This window comes from Monodelphis domestica, chromosome 3, assembly GCF_027887165.1.
Source record: "Monodelphis domestica isolate mMonDom1 chromosome 3, mMonDom1.pri, whole genome shotgun sequence".
NCBI lineage: Eukaryota > Metazoa > Chordata > Mammalia > Didelphimorphia > Didelphidae > Monodelphis > Monodelphis domestica.
The window spans coordinates 225,956,917-225,978,505 of record NC_077229.1 but is presented as its reverse complement, the minus strand read 5'-3'; the positions used below and the strand labels follow the sequence as shown (position 1 = coordinate 225,978,505).

At 35.8% G+C, this 21,589-nt stretch overlaps 1 protein-coding gene and 1 pseudogene across 5 annotated transcripts in view; both read left to right on the top strand.

Moving 5' to 3' along the window:
- The window catches only part of ATP9B (ATPase phospholipid transporting 9B (putative)), a 558,010-nt gene extending 538,899 nt beyond the window's left edge, over positions 1-19,111 (top strand). For 3 of the 5 annotated variants that reach the window (XM_056823546.1, XM_056823544.1, XM_056823548.1), the window contains 4 exons: positions 7,792-7,849; positions 8,654-8,857; positions 17,229-17,261; positions 18,483-19,111. In XM_056823546.1, coding sequence (XP_056679524.1) covers positions 7,792-7,849; positions 8,654-8,857; positions 17,229-17,261; positions 18,483-18,619 — 432 coding nt within the window. In that variant the 3' untranslated portion in view covers positions 18,620-19,111. The remainder of the gene's footprint in view (positions 1-7,791; positions 7,850-8,653; positions 8,858-17,228; positions 17,262-18,482) is intronic. The other 2 variants (XM_056823547.1, XM_056823545.1) reach the window with 1 other exon arrangement.
- A 364-nt stretch (positions 19,112-19,475) lies between these two features.
- Positions 19,476-20,635, top strand: LOC100016703 (translationally-controlled tumor protein-like; annotated as a pseudogene).
- The last annotated feature ends 954 nt before the right edge of the window (positions 20,636-21,589 follow it).

Here is a 21,589-nt window from a genome sequence, read left to right as displayed (position 1 = left end):
CAGCTCTATGGTTCTATGAATCTATTTTTTAGATGTACTTAGTTGGGGTTTTTTGTGGCCTAAGAATTAATATAGTACATTCATTACCATTCTAGCATTCTTTTGACAAAGCAAAAAATTAGTCAATCTTGAATAGAAGAAACTTTTTTTTCTTCCATCTTACAATTTTTATTCTTTCTAGGAAATAGTGTATTGTATTACTTTATAACTTGTATAAAGCAACTGAATTATAGCTTCTCTGAAACTTACTCTCCCTTAAATTACTAAAGTCTGCTCATAATGAGTACAGTTACTTTTAAGTTTTTGGGGTGCTGTAAATATAAAAGGAAATTTGTGGACTCATCCCTCTCATGACCATACAAAAGACTGTATTCATCTGAGATGATCTGTGGCCTTCTAGAAGAAGCCACATTCATCTGAGATTTGGAGACAAGCACAAACCAAATGATGCGTAGTGAAGTGAGCCATGTAGTGTATTTCTGCAATACTTCAAGCTTGTGGTTAAGAATGCAAAGACTGAGTCATAATTTAATGGCTCTAGCTGTCAAAAACCCCTCAGAGTTATAGTATCAAACTATCTACAGAACTGTATTATGTTAAGCCTTCAAAAATTCTTTTAAAACATTTGGCGTTTAATTTACAGGCCAAAATTAATGTTTTTCCTTTTATGTGTGATGGTTTTAGGATTGTCTTGTCTCTCTTCTGGTTTTATTGTTAGTGTTCTCTCCATCCTTCTCAAATTACCATAAATTTGTGTGTGTGTGTGTGTGTGTGTGTGTGTGTGTGTTATTTATTTATTTATTCATGTGGCTATTTATATATCTCTCTTCTATTAGAAAGTAAACTTAAGGCAGTCAGGTGGTATGGTAGACAGAGTACTAGCCTGATTTCAGGAAGACCTGAGTTCAATCTGACCTTACTTACTAGTCATGTGACCTTGAGCAAGTCACTTAACTGCTATTTGCCTCAGTTTCCTCATCTGTAAATTGGAATAATAATAGCACTAAAACTGAGAGTTGTTGTGGGGATCAAACAAGTTACACTATTTATAAAACATTTAGCACAGTACTTAATACATAGTGTTTATATAAATACTAGCTATCATTATTTTATTATTAAACATTTTGAGGACAGAAAGTTGCTTTTTTTTGTCTCTATCCCCAGTACGTAGTACATAGTGTCTGCCTCTCCAGGTATAGCAGATACTTAATAAATACTTATTAGATTGATTTGGATTGTTTAAGTTCACAGAGATTTTTAAAATTATAAAGAAGACCCCATTCTATATAAATTCTACAATAGCCTCTCCCTGGATAACTATCCTAAATTCTACATTCATTCAGGCTTCAGTTGCATCTTTTACAAATTCTGGATTTTTATAAGTAATGTTTATATTACCTGACCCTGACCTCTGTAATAGACAAACAGATGTTTGGCACAATAAGTTCAAGTTGAATAGAATCTAATTCCCAGTTCTTGACAAGCCCAAGTTGCATTGCAAGCTTATGACTCATATGGAGAGCCAAACTTTAACTGTAAAAATCCCAATTTGTCCCTTTAGGGTGAAGAAATTAGAGCTTAAATGTCAACAATATTATCTCAAGGCTTAGTTTTGAACCTAAAAGAGAGACTTACTATACCTAAAATGGCTGTTTCAGAAAACTCTTTTATTAAGCATCCTATTTTCCCCTAAACTTTATTCTACTGGTGGTATTTTTTTCCCCAATCCTTTAAAATTGATTAGTGTCTTAATTCTTTGACATGTGTGGAGCTTTTTTTTATTGAGATGCCTGAATTATTCTTTGTGAGATGGATTTGCTTTGGTGCTTTTTTATATAATTTTTAGTATATTTCACTTACTCATTAATCCTTTTTATTACAGAATTATATTATCGTAGATGGAGAGGGACCTTAGATACCATTTAGTACAGAATAATAAGTATTTCCTTGAGAAGTACTCATACAGCCTGTTACATACTCTGTAACTTTCAGTAATGGGGACCTTATTATCTTATAGAGTAAGTTACTTCATTTTTTAGACAGCCATAATTGATAGCAAGTGTTTCCCAATATTGGCTGAAAATCTTGTTATCTCTAAATTCTTCCCACTGGTCAATTTCTTCATCTGAAACTATGCAGAATATATTTAAATTACTCTTCCTAATGATTGTCCTTAAAATATTTACAGATCCTTATCAGATCCCACTCAACTTTTATCTTCTTAAATTATTCCTAATTCTTTTGGTTGATTCTTATGTGATTTGACTTCAAGTCCCAAGTCCCTTCAACATCCTGATCATCTTCCTAGATATGTCCCAGTATATCAGTGTTCCTCTGAAAACGTGACACGTAGAGATGAATAATAAAATAAGAGCATGAACATTAGAATACTACTGAAGATTGTCTGACCTAGGACAGCATATAGTCAGTATTCCTTGGTTTCATTAATTCAATCTCTCAAGATTGTGTTCAAAATAGCAACTGTGTCACATTGTTGATTCACATTGCATTTGTCAAAAAAATTCCTAAAAATGTTTTCATGACTGTTATTTATGCCAGGCTTCCTCTATTCTATCATTATGTAGTTGATTTTTAAAATGTAAATATAATGTTTTACATTCAATTCTATAAGATTTTATTTGAGAGGAAGGAGACATTGTTGATGCTTTTGTATCCTTATTCTGTCAGGATGTCCTTCGTGAGTACCGACCCATCTTTTATACCATCACATGACCTCCTTTAGATCATACTTCCTCTAAGAAGTGTCTCTCAGTGAATCCCAATGAGGCCTGTTGTGAGGAAAAAATTCTTCACAATTAGAGCTCTCTAGAAGGGGAGCAGTCTACCTCTGGAAGTATTTGATTCCTCACCATTGCAGGTCTTCAATCCTAGGCCAGATGATCACAAATGAGTATCATTCTTATTCGGGTGAGGTTGGACTAGAGAGCTTGGGCCACTCCCTTCAGACACTGTGGGGAAAGGAGGCAGGCCAGCTCCTGGTGGTGTTGAGAAAGCTTCACTTAGTGACGCCATGCTGCAGGTGGAAGGCCAGGCTTCTGGAGGGCTTATTGTGCCCCAGACAACTCAGTCACCATTTCCAGTAAAGAGCCACTGGAGACAGTGGTGCCCTGTGGCACAGAGAAGGCCCATGCCATGAAGCCCAGTACTGTATCTGCTGCTCCGTTGCTGCCTCTCTTAGCCTTTACTCTACGAGTATCATAGGTAGCATCTGTGAACAGCTAATTGTGAGTACAGCAGCCACACTTGCCTGAAATTGCTGGCAAGACCCCAATCTCTCACACAAAGGCACTGCTGCTCTCAGCCAAAGGCATCATTAAACCCTGAGTCCCCCCTCACTCTGAAGAGTAAAGAAGTCCATGTAACATGACTGAAAGCACCAACCCTGTCTCTCCCCAAGAACAGATTAGCAATCACTGTTTCTCAACTTGCTTAAGTCTGTAATAGCAACCCTGGTAACATCTACATGTGAAGTTATTTTCATCAACATCATCCTGTAGGAAAGAAACACCCCCCTGAAAATGTTGTCCTGCTTAGTGCTCTACTCTCTGGAAAAGTCTTTCTTTTTGTCACAGTAAACATAGATCATAGCCCCCAGGCATGGTGCTGTTTCTTCCACTCTCCACTCAGGCCTTCTCAGGCATGCTGACCCCAATCTTTCCTGTCCTCCTCCTCCTTGTCTCTCTCTCTCTCTCTCTCTCTCTCTCTCTCTCTCTCTCTCTCTCTCTCTCTCTCTCTCTCTCTAGCTGCTAGTTTCCCCAGCAGGCTGACTCTCACTCCCCACAGGGCCCTCAAATCCAATCACTCATCACCATGCCTCCCATACATATCCTGCAACAGCTAATGTGGCCATTTATAAGAGTCATAGCATTTACATTCTCAGGCTAATCATTTGTTCACAGAACTGATGTGGGCTCCCCTCGCTGAAGCTCCTAGGCATTCAAAAGGTTGCTTTGAATGAAATACATATTTTGCCTTAGGAATATGATGATATGCCATATTCCATTTTGATCTGCCAAGTAAAACAGATATCCAATATGCTTACAGGTACTATTGAAAATAATAATACATATATCCATATAGCTCTATGTAGATAAATCTTACAATGGATTTATTACAGCAAACTTCACTATAAAGATAATTTTATTAATTTACATCATAAAACAGAAAGTACATTCCTTTAGGAAAATGATTCCTCAAAAAGTTATGTGTTAGGGGCAGCTGGGTGGCTCAGTGAATTTAGAACCAGGCCTAAAAAGTGGAGGTCCTAAGTTCAAATCTGCCTTCAGACACTTCCCAGCTATGTGACCTTGGCAAGTAACTTAACCCCCATTGCCCAGGCCTTACAACTCTTCTGCCTGAAAACCAATACATAGTATTGATTCTAAGATGGAAAGTAAGGGCTTTAAAAAAAGTTATATGTGCATACAAATCTGATATAGCCAAAAACTGAGCTCAATAGTACCCACCACAAAGAAAAATTAGAAATTTTGCTAATTAGGGACCTCTTTAGATGTCAATTATATGGTAAAATTTGATTCTCTTTTCATTAAAAATCAATAAATTACCAATATGTGATGATGTGTTTGAATTTCAAAAGTATATTTGAATTTGGTATCTTCACTTAATACAGAGACTCAGGCCGTCAGTATTTTTACATATTGACACATAATCAGAGAATGGGATCTTAAATAAATCCATGCCATTCAAAATCATTCAAAATCTAATTATAAACAGAATTGTATTCATCAGTTTTCTCTATTGTGGAAATAGTTGACATTCAACCTTCTACACATAATTTTTTATCTATGTATGTGTATACATGTATGTAGTAAATAAAGTGCTGTGGTGCATTTCTCTTTCTCCAAATGGAATTTGAAATTGAATTGAATCAAAATTAATTTTTTTAAATGAGAGGATTAAGATAAATGGTCACTCCCTCTGCCAGAAGAAAGCACTGGACCTGAAGTCAGAAAGATCTGAGTCCAAATGTCCTCACAGATACTTACTTAACTGTGTGACTTTGGGCAATTCATTTAACTGCTGTTTGCCTCATTTTCCCCAACTGTAATAGTAATAATAACACTTATTTACGAAGATTGTTATGAGTATGAGTTAAATGAAAATATTTGTAAGGCATGCTGTATAAATGCTAGCTATTATTATTACTATTATTTTCCATGCCTTATTAATAGCATGGAATTACTGTAACTTCTCAAGATACAGTTTTCATTTAATAATTCTTACTTTTCCTTTGGAACATTTTATTTCAGTATCTTTCCTCTCTGTTGCTAGACTGTATTGTGACTTTAATCTTTAGCCATAAATATTCTTTTTGGTCTCTCTTACTTGTTTTAAGTATATTAAAGGGTGAAGTTTAGATATAGTAGACAGCAAAGGCAGTTTTCTGGGAGTATTCATTTACATCATCCTCTACTTCACCACCAGCCCCTAGATGATGTTTTAAAGCAGTAGTTCTCAACCTCTCAATTTGTAGCAAAGAGAATACATAATGCATATCAGGTATTTACATTCCAAATCATAACTGTAGCAAAATTACAGTTTTGAAGTAGCCACCAAAATAATTTTTTGGTTTGGGGTCACTGCAACACGAGGAACTGTATTGCAGGGTCACAGCATTAGAAAGGTTGAGAACCACTGTTTTAAGAGCTTCCTATGAGACAATAGATCTGATTTCCTTCTCTCTGTCAATCAAGTAATTATTAAGCATCATGGACTGTATCATGTGCTGGAGATAAAAATATGATGAATGAAACCATCCCTATTTGCAATACATTCCAATAGGAAAAAACAGCAAGTTCATACAAAATAAATATAAAAATAAAAAATTGTAAATATATACAGGAGGCAGCTGGATGGGATAGTAGACTAAGAACAAGGCCTAGAGATAAGATATCTTGGATTCAATCCTGGCCTTAGACAATTTCTAACTCTGTGACCCTGGGCAAATCATTTAACCCCCATTGCCTAGCCTTTACCACTCTTTTGTCTTAAAACCAATACACAGTATTGATTCTAAGATGGAAGGAAAGGAGATATGTATATATAGAGAGAGACAGAGACAGAGATAGACATAGAGACAGAGAGAGAGATTTCATATATGTATATAAACACATATACAAATTTAGCAACAAGGTGGGTTTGGAGCAAAGGCACTAGCAGTTGGGGGATCAGGAAAGGTTTCATTTGGAAAATAATGCTTGAGCTGTGTCTTTAAGAAAGAAAGACAATAGGTGAGAAGAGAGTGCACTCCTGGCATGGGGGGTAGGCAGTCTTGGAGATAGGAGTGTCTGTCATACGTGAGGAGCAAAAAAGACTGCTCAACTAGACTACAGTGAGGAAGAGGAGTGATGTCCAGTAAACCTGGAAAGATGGGTTAGGTCAGAGTTGTAAAAATCTGTATAAGCAAAATGAAGGATTTTATGCTTTATCCTAGAAGCATTGGAAAAGTTTACTGAGTTGAGAAGTGATATGGTCAGATCTGTGCTCAAGGTCCTGTGCTTTTACAGCAGTGTGTAGGATGGACTGCACTGCAGAGAGACTTAATGCAGCGAGACCAATTAGAAGGCATGACAGTAATTAACAAAGAGGTAATGAGGGCCTGAACTAAGATGATCACTTTTCAAGTAGAGAGAAGTTGTCAGAAGTGAGAGATAGTTTACGGGTAAAAACAAATTTGGCAATTAATTGGATATGTGAGGTGAGGGAGAGTCAGGAGTTGAGAATAATGCCAAGGTTACAAACCTGGAAACTGGGGAAATGGTGGAAATAGTGAAGGTTGGAAGAGGAATAGGTTTGGTGAAAAAGACGAGTTTAATTTTGGACATACTGAGTTTGAAATCTGTCCAGGACATTGCATTTGAAATGGCCAAAGACAATTGATGATATGGGACTGGAGCTCAGGGGAGAGACTAAGGTTGGATATATAGACTAAGATTGTGAGTCAACTGCATAGAGATGTTAATTAAAACCATAAGAGCTGATAAGGGTCACTGAGAGTTTAGAAAGGGAAAGTAAGGGCTTTAGGATGAAGTCTTGGAGAACTCAATACCCACAGTTAGAGGGCATGATATGGATGCTATCTATATTATGTAAGAATATTATAGATAGGTAATCTATATATACATATGTGAATGCAAGTATATAGATATATAAATATATAATATTTATGGGAGTGAGGTGTATGGGTGCATGCTTATGTATACAAAACTACTTTCATTGAAAAGATAGGAGCCTATCTGGTATTTATGATGAAAATACTAACATAGTCATGCCCCACTTTTTAAAAATCTAGTGTATGAAAATCTTTATTTACAAAGGAAGATTTGCATTACAAGAGAATTACTCGCCTTAGGGAAAGATTCACCATGGATTGCTCCTCTAGTGTATTTAAATGTTTGGTTTTTTTACATGACTTGATGTTTAATCTTATGGGGAACAATGAATTTTAAAATTAAAACATTCAAAACCTGATTCATCAAAAATGCTGATTCATCAAGGGGGACCATCAAGCATCTTTGAAATTATAATATAAGAATACAAATATATCAAGTTGTTTGGTCCCTTGGGGAAAACTTTCTTTTTTACTTGTTGACTGAATAACTAGTTATAAAGTTTATGTATGTTGATTTTTTCCTTCTGAACCTATACATTTTAGATAAATGTGCCCCTCTTGTATAACTATTTTGAAAATCCATGAATCAACCAGATTTTTCTACTCTAACTAACCTATCCTACTATTTTTTTTTTCAGGGACGATCCTTATCATTTAAGACCTTCCTCATCTGGGTTTTAATCAGTATTTATCAAGGTAGGTGAGGTCCCTAATTTTACTAGACTAAAGATTTTTTTTTGTCTTCTATTAACAATGTTGTTTTCAGCTCCAGGTTAAATTCCCAAAGCTTGAAATTTCATCAGCTATTATATATTGCTTTCTGTTTATCTCGTAAATCGATATTCCAGCAGTATGCCAACCCTTTTCACAATGCTATGTGGATTGGTGTTTTTATTGATGCATGGCGTCTAAAAATCAACCTGTTCTTAATTAAATACTAATCCAGGAAAAATTTTAACAAGTGCTTATCACATTGCCTACCCTGCACAGTAGGTTTCTTTCATAGGGTGATAGCTAGATTGTTTAAGAAATCTAAATTATATAATCAGTTAGAAGTCATTAACTTCCTTTGACCTAGAAATGAATGAAATATTATTGAAAATGTAATTAACAGATGAATCAGATATAGTACATTGAAATGTTTAATTATTCCCACTAATTGCTATGGGGTTATAGGTTTTTTTCCCCTAGATATTAAAATTCTTAAAAGCTTTCATTTTCCATATTTTTTTCTTGACTTAGTTACTTTGTGTAACTTACCCAATTCCAAATCCAAAGTAAAACATACTATAACATATTTATGTGTGCTTTTGAAAGTTCTTGCACTTATTTCCTGTATTTTTCAAGTTCTATTTTAAAAAATCAGTGAGTGATTTCTCTGATCAAAGATTTCCACTATTATTTTATTATTCTGGTAGTCATCTTCATTGTAATTAAGTTAACTTTCTAAGTCCAGTTGACAAAGTAATAATTGCTAGCCATTTCTAACCTGTTTTTCAGGTGGTATTCTAATGTACGGAGCCCTGGTGCTTTTTGAATCTGAATTTGTCCATGTCGTTGCCATTTCCTTCACTGCCCTAATCCTGACTGAGCTATTAATGGTTGCCCTTACCATAAGGACATGGCACTGGTTAATGGTGGTGGCTGAATTCCTCAGCCTTGGCTGCTATGTGGCCTCTCTTGCTTTTCTAAATGAATATTTTGGTGAGTTGTCTACAAAAATTAATATATCTTTTCTTTGGATTTAGAGTTTTGTTTTTAAAGTTTTATTCATGAAACCTTTTAATATGAAATATTGAATTATAAATCACCATAAGAAATCAATTAGAAAGTTTCAGAATATAAACATATATCATGCAACTTATGTTTATCATCAGTTAATGAAATTAATTCATTTCCATATAATTTTATTAAATTCAAAAAATCTTTATAAATTTGACTGTAATAGGATGTCAAAAAATTATATTGCTTTCAAAGAATGTTTCTGACCCCAAGAAATTAGTTTATATTATATTCACATTTAAAACATAGTAGCTGCTATGAAAGAAGAATGCTTACCAAACCTGTAGCCTAGATAACGTAAGAAGCCAAATTGTTCTGTTTCCTGTTTCTCCTAAAGTTTTTTAAGAGATTTTATTTTTGTTATAAATGTTTTACTTAGGTATATGACTTAAATGCAAAGAACTATAGGGTACAATGTTTATTATCTCAAACTCCATTAATGCTTAAAATATATAGCATCTTAACTTGCTCTAAGGATTTTATTGACTGTGACACCAAAAATGATTCAACAAAAATTAACCAATTCATCCATACGTATGAGGTATGATATTTCAACTTTCACATACTCTGAAGGACATAACTAATTTTTTCATCTTTCTCATTAAACTTATGCTCTTCTCTACATTCCACATATTCTAATTTTACCTGTCTCTTCTAGCTCTGGATCTATCCACATATCATTTATTGTCCTACAGGCAAAACCAGGTGGAAAATAATCTGAGAGCAGGAAAGGGCCACAAAAGCTATCTAGTATAACTCATACAAAAGGATTGTGAATTGGAAAGGTATTGATCAAAGGAAATTGGATGTCTAAGGAGTACAATAGAAAGAAAGGAAGAGGGGGACAAACTGTGGAGGAACCAAGTTGATGTTAAGGCTGTTAGATTTAAAATAGTTTTGAGCGTTAAATAGTTGTAGATAAGAGAGTGGGAGCCATAAACTGTGAAAATTAAAATGTTTGGGAGCAAGGGAAATATATAACAATTATGACCGCTGAAATATGTTTTCTACTGTGTCTTGGTTTTATATAAATATAAGATGGTAGCCAGGGAATATATTCCCAATTTATGAATATGCCCAAGCCAACTGGGTTTTATAGAGAAATTTGATGTATAATACACTGATTAATCAATAGAAAAAGAGAGAAAGTAAGAAAAGAATAAGAATGAAGGGCCTCAAGCCAATAAGGCCTAGACCTCAGTCCTAAGAGATAAATCAGTCAGTTGGTTTTATCACTCACCCAAGATCTCTCTAGGTAAGGCTTCTCATGCCAACCTCAGGCACCACCTTCAAGAGAGCCTCCTTTCAAGAAATGTTTCCAGAGAATCCTCCTGACTCCTCCTGAGTTCTCCTTCCACGGCCTCCTTCAAGACCTCTCCAGGAGCTCTCCCTCCAGGACCTCTCTCCTCTCAGACCTCCTTCAGAGCATCAACCTCCTCAGAGCATCAACCTCCTTCTCAGTCCTCAGATCCCACTATCTTTAAGGAAACAATCTAAGTTCCCTCCCCTCAGTTCTCACATCTACCAATCACTGTCGATGTTTCCCCTGTGCCAATGGTGGCTCTAGCTTAACCCAGGACCACCCAGAGGTCTGTCTCCTTTGCACATGTCTGTTGAAGGTCATATTCTCAAATAATTAAATCTTGATCTTTGCTGCAGCCCTTCCTAAATCCTGTTACTCTGAGTAGGGTGGAGATTATAGTTTCCAAGACCTGGTTCTGTCATTCCAAGTATCTCTATTGTATCAATTCTAAAATCAATCATGACTCAAAGAACTTCCTGTTCTATGCTTAAGCATAGGTCAAAGCCCTTTCCATTGTTTAGCAAAAGGTTTCTGTCCTAAAGTAGTCTTAAGTAGGGAGGAGAAGGATCCTCCCATGCCAAGGAGTTTCATATTCCAATAGAGTTCTTACTATCAGTAGGAAATTTTTTCAAGTATGAAATTTCCCAATGGGGGAAATTTCCAACATTCATAAGTCTAAGAAATTTTAAGGTTTACAAGGCATAGCTAGTAACTATGGCATTGAGTGTAAGTGGGATGCGTTTGCCCATAAGAAGAAAATGAATAGCCGAAAGGATAAAAATCCAGGACCTGGCAATGTGTTGTTTGAAAGAAACACACTGAAAATGAGAGATACACTTTGAGTGAAGTTGAGGGTTTGGAGCAGAATATACCATTCTTCAGCTGATCCAGAGAAGACAGGAGTAACAGTCATGATCTCTGACAAAGTTGAGGCCAAAATGGATATAATTAGAAGGGATGAACAGGGTAATTATGCTATGCTGGGAGGTACTATGGAGAGTGAAGCATTATCAATATCAGAGCTATATGCACCAAAAGTTATGCAGGTTTTTAAAAGAAACACTAAATGAGATAGATACACATGGAAATAGAAAACAAAGTAATAATAATGGGTGGCTTTAATTTTCCCCTCTCAGAACTAAATAAATCTAACCAAAAAAATAAGTAAAAAAGGCGTTAAGGAGATGAATGAAACCTTAAATTAGTTAAATATGATAGCTATCTGGAGAACCTCCACACATTTATGAGAGGCTAGTAATAGATCTAAGCCACTGCATGCACATAATCCAAACATAGTTTGTATCGGAACAGTGGTTTAGAGAGCATAAATATTCTGCAGTAGTCTTACTTTAATACTCATCATCCTGTAGAGGTTATCTTGTATTCTGGGGGGGTGGGGGCGGGAAGGGGTTGTGACATTGGAATAAAAGTTCCACTGGGTATGACCAAGCTGGAAAGACTTGATTTTGCAAAGAGTATAGTCCTGGCAACAGATTGTCTCTGCTGCTTAAGAACAAATCTAGCTAACTATGGCCCTGGTAATTTATGTTAACTGAGAATGAATGAGATGGGTTAAGTTGATGAGATTAAATGGTGATAGGAACATGGAGAAACATGCCTAATATTATATTGCTAGAGCAGCTGTGAATTGTTTTTTACACTAACAGCTACAAAGTTGTTTGTGCTCATTGACCTGGGGATCCCATTACTAAGATTAGGTCCCAAGGACATTATTGAGAGGGTAAAAAGCTGTGTATGTGTGAAAATATTCATGAAAGCTTAGTTTGTAATGACAAAATAACCTGAAATAACACAATTGCAATGTTTGGGAGAAATGACTAAATAGGTTGATATTAGAAATAATAAATATTGAAAATATAAAGAAAATAATGGAAATATGTGAAGAGATGAAATGAGAATAAGAATAATAACAGTATTATTAGGTTGTTGGGTTTTTTTTTTAAATAACAGCTTAAAAATTCCAAAAGGATAACCCATACCTAGTGGAGCAACCTCAACAGATGATCATCAAAATTTCTTTTAGACCTCAAGAAATGGGAAATTAAGAACCTTTGAAAGCATCCCTTTATTTTGAAATTATTTTGTTTGTTAGGAAATCAAAATTTGCCTTTCTGAAATTTTCAAGCCATTAATCTTTGTTCTAATCAATGGAACCAAACAAAATAAGTTTTTCTCATCTACATAACTTTTTCAGCCATTTCAAGTGAACTTATGTCACCCCGACATCTTCTCTTGTGTTATTCATGCTATGCCTACTTCCTTTAACCAATCTTTATATGAAATGGTTTCAAGTCTCATTATCCTGTTCTCCCTCCTATGGATATGCTCGTTTGTCATTATTCTTTCAGAATTGTGGCTCTAAATATTCTTTATGTGTTCTTACCAAAACAGAGTTATTACAAAATTATCTCTTGTTCTGGAGTCTCTTCTATAAATTTACATTAGCTTTTTTGAAGGCCAGATTACATTAGTGATTGATTGTGAACTATAATTCTCTTAAAATGCCCAAATATTTTTCACATGAGCTACTACTCTAAAGCCATGTTTCCTCCATTGTTTATTTCTGAAGGTGATTTTTAGGCTACAATTATTTCTGTTCTGTTAATTAATTACTAATTAAATTAATTCATCTTTATTCAGGAAGTATGCCAAAGGCATAGGAGAAAATATCAACCCTTATTACCCAAAAAGTGGTGACTAAGAAATGTCAATAAAGACCAACTCATACATATTTTTATTTATCTATATAAAAGTTTTTAGAACAATCTACACCTGCTGCTGGGACATTCTTGATGAAAGTATGAGAGAGTATGCAGTCTTTGGCAAATGATATTCTGCAACAATTGGTGTTTCTCATGCATATGTTAAAATCATGCAAGATTCTTTGAAGACTCAGAAACTGAGATAACTGTTCAGTGACTTGTCTGATAAATGTCTTACTCTTAGATTCAAAAAATCTTCACAAGTAGAAGATGAAAGCAGCAGAAGTAGGCAGCTGTTTATCAAAAAAAAAATTAGAAGTTTTCGTGGACTGCAAACTCAATATGAATCAGCAGTGTGATGAGGCAGTAATTAAATTCTAGGCTGCAATAAGAGAAGTATAGTATCTAGAATTAGTATTGTGAAAGTATTACTGTATTTGGTAAATACTGTGACAGTGAGTTCATATCTGCGAGGTTGTATTTAATTTTGATTGCCAAATTTTAAGATTATTGAGTCTCAAATTTATACTATTTCAATATTGGTTGAAGAAATTGAGGATGTGTAGCCCAGAGAAGAAAAGTCTCAGGAGTGACCTTGATAGCTTCTTTCAAGTATTTGAAAGATTGTCATGCAATGAAAGAAACAAATTTGTTCTGCTTAACTGGAAAGGGCAAAACTAGAAACAATGGATAAAAGGTACAGGTGTGCAAATTTAAACTTGAGATAAGGATAAGCTTTCTGACTACTAGAGCTATACAAAAGAAGAATGACTGCTTCATGGACCTGCAGGTTTTCCTTCCCTAGAAATCTTCAAGCAAAAAGCTAAATAAGCTTGTGTTGGATGTATTGAAGGGATTCTTCTTTTCCTACTACAAATTGGACAAGGTAGTCTATGAAGTCTTTCAACTCCAAGATTCTGTGTTATTTTTATTATTCTCAGTCCAAATGAAAGAGGGATTCTCCATAAATGGTGAAAACCTCCAAATGTTCTTGTTTGTAGAAGACATTGTGCCAGTTGTTTCAAGTTCTAATACGCTGCAGAGCTTCCAAAATAAGATGCATAATCACTCAAAAGAATTTGGCTTAAATATCCATACAGGGAAAAAATCTACACACACACACACACACACACACACACACACACACACACACACACGCAGCTGGACACACAAGCCATAAAATTGGCCCAAGAGTACATATGTCTTAGACAAACATTCTTAATTGAGAGTGAACGTGGACCCAGAATTAAATAGGAGAAGGCAGGCCATCTGGTTTGCATTTAGGAGATTATTCAGTGCTTTTAATGACCCCAAGTTTCTCCTTGAAAGAAAGACCCATATTTTTAACATCCATATTCTTCAGTAATGTTATAGCTGAACATCACTGTTGCATAGGATTAAAGTTTTAGGTCATTCCAAGGGCAACAGAAAAGCTCATGGTAAGAGTGAGTATAGAGGGTCAGTAAGTTATGGTTTAGAAAAGGATGTGGGCCCATTGTGATGAGAAGGGGAGATAGCCCATATGCTCTACTACCACCATTCAGTATCATGTTATCTAGAAGACCCCTAGAATGAGAAGCAACTCTTCTCCCTGACATCCCTCCCATAAAGATTTATGGAAGGGCATGGACAAAAAACTGCACAAGATATGAAGTAGTTTGTAACATAGCACTATCTGCTGAAATACAGATATAGTATATCTATTATAATATCTTGAGTTATCCACCTAATCAGGCTTTCTGAAAATAAATCTAATCTGGGAAGACTTTTTAATTAAATGTTTTATTGATGTTACTTTTTTCTATATAACCATATCTTCCAAATGAATTTCTTCCCTTTCCCAGGAGAACCTTCCAGCAAAGCAAAGTATAGCTAAGCAAAGCAAATGAAACTTTAGTCATATCTGATGGTGTTGCCTTATCCCCCATCTGTGATCCAGCATCTCTCCATAGACACATATGCTTCAAGTCTCTTACAGCACTAAAGACTAGTCCTTAACTAACTTAATCTTGTTCCAGTCACTGCTTCCTTTTACACATATTCACAAATCATCACATTATTAACATATTCAAGTGTGCAATTCAAGTCAAACTCATTGACATGTAATTAAAGAGTTGTCTTTTGAAAAAATGGAACATTTGTCCATTTCCAGTTGCAAAATCACTGAATTTCAGGACCTCAGAGTTGAAAGGAATCTCAAACCTAAACTAGAATTCCATCTTCAAGCATATGCAACAAGTGGTCATACGCCTTTTCATAAAGATTTTCAGTGAGGAAGAACTCCGTGTTTCCATCTTGCTTTTGGATAGCTCAGAATACTAGGAAGTTTTCCTTTTCTGTAAGCTTGATTTTGTCTCTTGCTCCTGAATTTCCTTACATATCTTCCTAATATTTAATGCAATTCTCCCCACCAACCCACCCTTTTATCTATCCTGTTTATTTTAAATAAGGCCTGTGCCCTTAAAAAACAATAGTCTAGTCCTGAAGCTCTTCTATTTACCTCAGGGTTGTTTGTTTGGGGTTTTTTTTTTTAGTTTAATTTTTCCCCAATTACATGTAAAAAGCTTTCAACATTTTTCAAAGAATATTGAGTATCATATTTTTTGCCTCTCTCCCCACCTCCACAATACTCCCTTGAGATGGTAGGCAATCTTATATAGATTTTACATGTGCAACCACGTTTTTCCATCTTAATCCATTTGTGAAGGAAATTCAAATTTAAGAAAGTGAAAAAAGTGTGCTTTGATCTAAATTCAGACACTTATCAGTTCTTTTTCTTTGGAAGCAGATGGCATTTTTTATCATGAGTTCTTTGGGATAGTTCTGGATCATTGTTTTTCTGAGAATAGTAAGGTATTCACAGTTGTTCATTATACAGTATTCCTGTCACTGTATATAATGATCTCCTGCTTCTGCTTATTTCACTTTGCTTCAGTTCCTGTAAGTCTTTCCAGGTTTTGGGGGGGGGGGGGTTTGAGCTCCTCCTTCTTGTTGTTTTCACATCATAATAGTACTCCATTATAATTATATACTATAACTTATACAGCCATTCCTCAGTTGATGGGAATCCCCTCACTTTATAATTTTTTGCCCCCCATAAAAAGCTCCTTTAACAATTTTTTTACATATTGGTTCTTCCTTTTTTTCTTTTTTTATCCCTTGAGGATACAAATCTAGTAATAGTATTTCTGGATCAAAAGATAGGTACTGCTTTAATAGTCTTGTGGGTATAGGTCCAAATTATTCTTTAGAATGAATGGATCTGTTCACAACTCCCCCAACAGTGCATTCATGTCCCAATTTTCCCATAATCTCGAAGTTTTGTCATTTTCCTGTTCTATCATAATAGCCAGTCTGACAAATGTAGGGTGGTATATCAGTGTTGCTTTAATTTGCATTTCTCTAATTAATAGTAATTTAGAACATTTTTTGCATAGCTAATAAGAGCTTCACATACTTTGAGAATTGCCTGTTCATATCCTTTTACCATTTATTAATTGGGGAATAATTTGCATTCTTATTATTTTCTCTCATTTCTCACGTATTAGAGAGATGTGTTAAAAAAAAAAAAAGTTTTGACCCATTAGATATTATTCTCTGTTCTGTTTCCCTCTGTTTAGTTTCTGACCTCCATCCTTAACCTCTCAGAGCCCACAGGCAGTTTTCTAAGAGTACTGTGGAGAGTTGGTAAAACAGTTGCTCTACACTGGAAGGAGTTTCCTCACTAGAAATTCCCAGCGAAATCAGAGGTTCTGAACATTTAAAACCTAAACTGAGCTATTTATTGACCAAATTGCCAGAACTTGTCTTTCTTCCCCTAAAGTCTACCTCAGAGCTAGCCCTGTAAAAGGAAGGTCCCTTTTTCATTGATCACAGTAAGGCATGTCTGGGTCTCTAAAAGCTATGATATCTAAGACGATGGACCCCTCCTTTTAACCTATCTTTTTCAGTCTGTTAGATTTTTACATGTGTTTAGTTGTATATCCAGTAGGGAAATGTTTGGGTATCAGAGCTCTAAAGGGAAAGTAAATTACTTTATTGCATTTCATTTGTTTTTTAAATGAATGCAAAACCACAGGTGATCAAGTAGAAATGGAGGTAAAAGTGTCTGCTTAATACAACCACCATGAATGTATTTCATACAGTGAATGTTATGGCTTTTAAAAGTATTTCCCTTTATTCGCTAGCTAATCTCTCCTGTTGTTTAATTTCCTAATTTGTCTGTGACTCCTCTCCTTTCCTTATTTTCTATCTTGTTTTGGAACAGGTATAGGCAGAGTGTCTTTTGGAGCTTTCTTAGGTAGGTGAAGTTACAATTTCCTTCTATTAGAAGAATAGTGTGAGTAAAGATTAATCTCTTTAGAGAGTGAATTGCTAAGAAAAATCTAGATGTTCTTTTAACTTTTCAGTTCTCTTACTAATTCACTGTATAAAAAGTCACTTAATGTCCTTTTCCTCCAGTTAGTACTATAGTGCTACCCCATGAACTGATTAGTAATTTTTGTAAGATGCTTTTACCAAGATACCAAACCTTATTCAGCCTTTGAGTAAGCTATTTTCTAAAAATGTCTCTTTAAAAATTTGCTCATGTTGAAGCAATCTTTTTAATATTCCTTCTTTATGCCCATAATTTGACCATTTATTCCGCCTAAAGGTTTTCAAACTTTTATATTTTAACAAGTGATCCATGAAAATTCAATTCAACAAAATGTATTTGATGCCTACCTTGTGCCAGGCACTTTACTAGGCACTGGGATACAAAGATAAAATTCTTCACTGCCTTCAGGAAGTTTACAAGCTACTGAAGAAGTATCTTGAGGATTTCTCAATGTATCATTTTGTTATGTGGTCATTTTTAAGTATAGGAAAACTCTTATAACATAGCACTTATTACATGAATTCTCATGTACCACGGGTCAGATTATGTCCCTGACATTTTTTGCAGGTAAAAGTTTGACAAAATTCCCACATAGTAGACTTTGCCCTATTTTATGACATCAGCATATAGAATTTTTAATTGTATTTTCCATGATCCCTTCATGTAAAATTAGGTGCCTTTTTCTTAAAGAGTTACACATTTAATGGAGCATCTCTTTCCTTCCCAGGCCCCCCACGCCCACCCCCACCCCCCCCCCCCAGGAAAAAGGCTATGGCAAATAACAATTAAGTTAGCATTAAGTATCTCAGCAGGCATTCAGAGAAACATTACAGTTCTACCTAGTGCTATGCACTGGTGAATGCTTGATAAGTATTGGGGTTGAGAATTATCCTCAGTATTTCTCTTTATGAGATGTTTAATTGAATGAATTCTAAGAACTGTTCATAGAAATAGTGTCTCCAAGAAAACAAAGGAAAAGCATGAAATTTAGAATTGGGCTTCTATGTTTTTTTATTCATGGTTTTATGAAGGACTTGAAGGGGGAACATTCAAACAATTTAGAAAATGTTCTTTGATATTGTGCCAAGGAAATCAAATCCTTTATTCTTTCACTTAGACTTTTTCTATTTCTTTTTCATATAGATGTTGCCTTTATCACAACTGTGACCTTCCTGTGGAAAGTGTCAGCAATCACTGTTGTAAGCTGTCTTCCACTGTACATTCTCAAGTACTTGAAACGTAAACTTTCCCCACCAAGTTACTCCAAGCTTACCTCATAGAAGGAATTCTCCACCTTCATATCCCCTCCACCCCCTGCCCTGCCATTGACTTCAACTGGGATTTGCTTGGTGCCTCCAGTGGCATTTTATTGACTTTGGAATTTGTGATATACTACTGAAAGAAAAATTGGAAAAAAGCAAAACAAACAACAACAACAAATGGAGAATACAAATAGGGAAGGCTATGTCTGCTTTGTAAGATAAACTTTAACTAATGACTCCAAACAGGGAGAGAACATCCATTTTTGTCCTTTTGTTTTCCAATCATTCCAACTTCTTTATTGATTATAATTTACTTTTTGTTAAAAATGCTGCTTAATTATTTTATTGCTACTGCAAAGATTTTTGCTACTGTACTGTTCTATAACATAAAATGAAAGCTTATTTGATATTATGTAATAATTCTTTCACATTCAAGTTATTTCCTTGATGCTGTTATGTTTAAACACCCATTCCTATTTAATGTTTAATAAAAATCTTAGAAGCTATAAATGCCTTTGTCTGTATTTGTTGCTAAATGCTACTCTTCATTAAATGTTGATATATATGAGCTATTTAAATTACCTATGGATGTCCTGCCTACCATAGTACTGCCTTGGGAGCTGTTATCCACCTTTCTACACATCATTCCTCTGTCCTGCAAACTCTTATGAGAATGTCACTTCCCACACCAACAACCAATCCTCTTAAATGCATGTTAAAGCCAACTAGTGCACAGTGTAGTTCTTACTGTTTGTAATTCCATCAAAAGTACTCACTTGGCATTTTTTCTGCCCGTTCCCCCCTCCCCCCCCTCAAGCGCCATTGCATCGTGCTCACACCAAGCTCCAGGCCCCCCGCAGCACTAGCACCACTCCCTCCTTCCGCCGCCATGATTATCTACCGGGACCTCATCAGCCATGACATTTACATGATCTGGGAGATCGCGAACGGGCTGTGCCTGGAGGTGATAGGGAAGATGGTCAGTAGGACAGAGGGTACCATTTATGATTCACTCATTGGTGGAAATGCCTCTGCTGAAGGAAGGTCCTGAGGGTGAAGGAACAGATGCCACTGTAATCACGGGAGTTGATATAGTTATAAACCATTATCTGCAAGAAACTAGCTTCACAAAAGAATCCTACAAAAAGTACATCAAAGACCACATGAAATCAAAGGCAGACTTGAAGAACAGAAGCCAGATAGAGTAAAACCTTTTATGACAGGAGCTACAGAACAAATCAAACATATCCTTGCTAATTTTAATAACTATCAGTTCTTCATAGGCAAAAACATGAATCCAGATGGCATGGTGGCTCTCTTGGATTTCTGTGAGGATGGTGTGACCCCATATATGATTTTCTTTAAGGATGGTTTAGAAATGGAGAAATGTTAACAAATTCAGCTGATTACTTTGGATCACCTGTCATCATAACTGGCTGCTGCTTTTTGTCATCTACACAACACCAGGACTTGGACAAATTTGGGCTGATATCATCTTGAGCTTTATTCATTTATTTTTCACCTGATTTATTTGGAATGGAGGCATTGTTTTTAAAAATATGTCATGTAGGTTGTCTAAAATAAAATGCATTTAAACCCCCCCCCAAAAAAAAAAAAGAAAGTACTTATTTGGACAGTTTAACTAATAGCAAATGTTTGAAGCATTTCTATCCATGTTGTATTTGGAAAACTTCACTCAAATATTGCTTCACGAGACATTTCTCCTTATCTTATCCTATAGATCTTGTATTAGCCAGTGTGTTTCTTACCTTGTAATCTGCTGACTTAGATGACTCAGGTTATGAGCTGTCCCCTCTGTGAATGTTATGGTAGAATGATCCTGCCTCTTCCAAACTGTAATCTATGCTTCCTATGAGCCAGATGGACCTCTGTTTAATTAGATGTTTGTAATGAGCAAATCAGGATGTTACTCCAAATCATTGTGCTGTAATAGTTGCTCAGTCTTTACCACAATGTATATTTAGCCAGGTCATTCGTTAGATGAAAGAAAAAGTAAAGGCCTTTATTTAAAAACTTTTGTTTTGCCTTTCTAACACCATTATAGGACATCAGGTTTTTTTTTTTTGTTGTTTGTTTGTTTTTACAGTAGATGGATTGGAGGTGGGGGATGGGGGGTGGGGGGGTTTGGAGGAAGAGCTCAGGGATAGCGTTCTCCAATTCAATTTCTTGTCCATTGTCTGGCATGTGTTAGCCTGAGATGTTATGGATTGCTATGTTGAGTGAATGGAATTCCTAAAATGGTTATTCATCTGACTGTCTCCTTCAAGAGATTGCCGTGGACCTAACTGAATTCATTGCATTCTCATTTGTTTCATTTAGATAGGGTTTCCCCCTATATAGTCTCTTGTATAGGCTTCCTTTCTACAGAGAAGAAAGCCAGTCACCTTATTAAAAACAGTGAAGCTTATACAAGAGATTATACAAGCATTAAGCCCCGGTAGAGAGCATCTTTGAGGTGCCCAGCAGGCTAACCTGCCTGAGAAGCCAGGGACTGGATGGAGAGCTGTTTCTCATCTGTGCCCACAAGATGTCACTGTTGGGTGTTTTTAGAAGCTGTGTGCGTGGATATTAGTTTCTGAGAAACCTGGGCACATTTCTGGAGTTTCTCTGTTCTTTTTGTTTTGTAGTTGAAATATATCATCCCCACAAGTGGTCACTTAATGGTCTGGGCAGATTTTCATTTCACAATTCCCTTACTTTTGTCTTTTTTCTTTTAAAGTATATTGGCATAGGCAAGATCAAGATACTGTTTGAGGGGGCAGCTGGGTGGCTGAGGGAATAGGGAACCAGACCTAGAAATGGGAAGTTCAGGGGTCAAATCTGTCCTCAGACACTTCCTAGCTGTGTGACCCTGGGCAAGTCACTTAACCCCCATGGCCCAGCCCTGACCGGTCTTCTGCCTTGGGTCCAGTAAGCACAGGATTGACTCTAAGACAGAAGGTAGGGAGTTGTTTTTAAAGATACAAT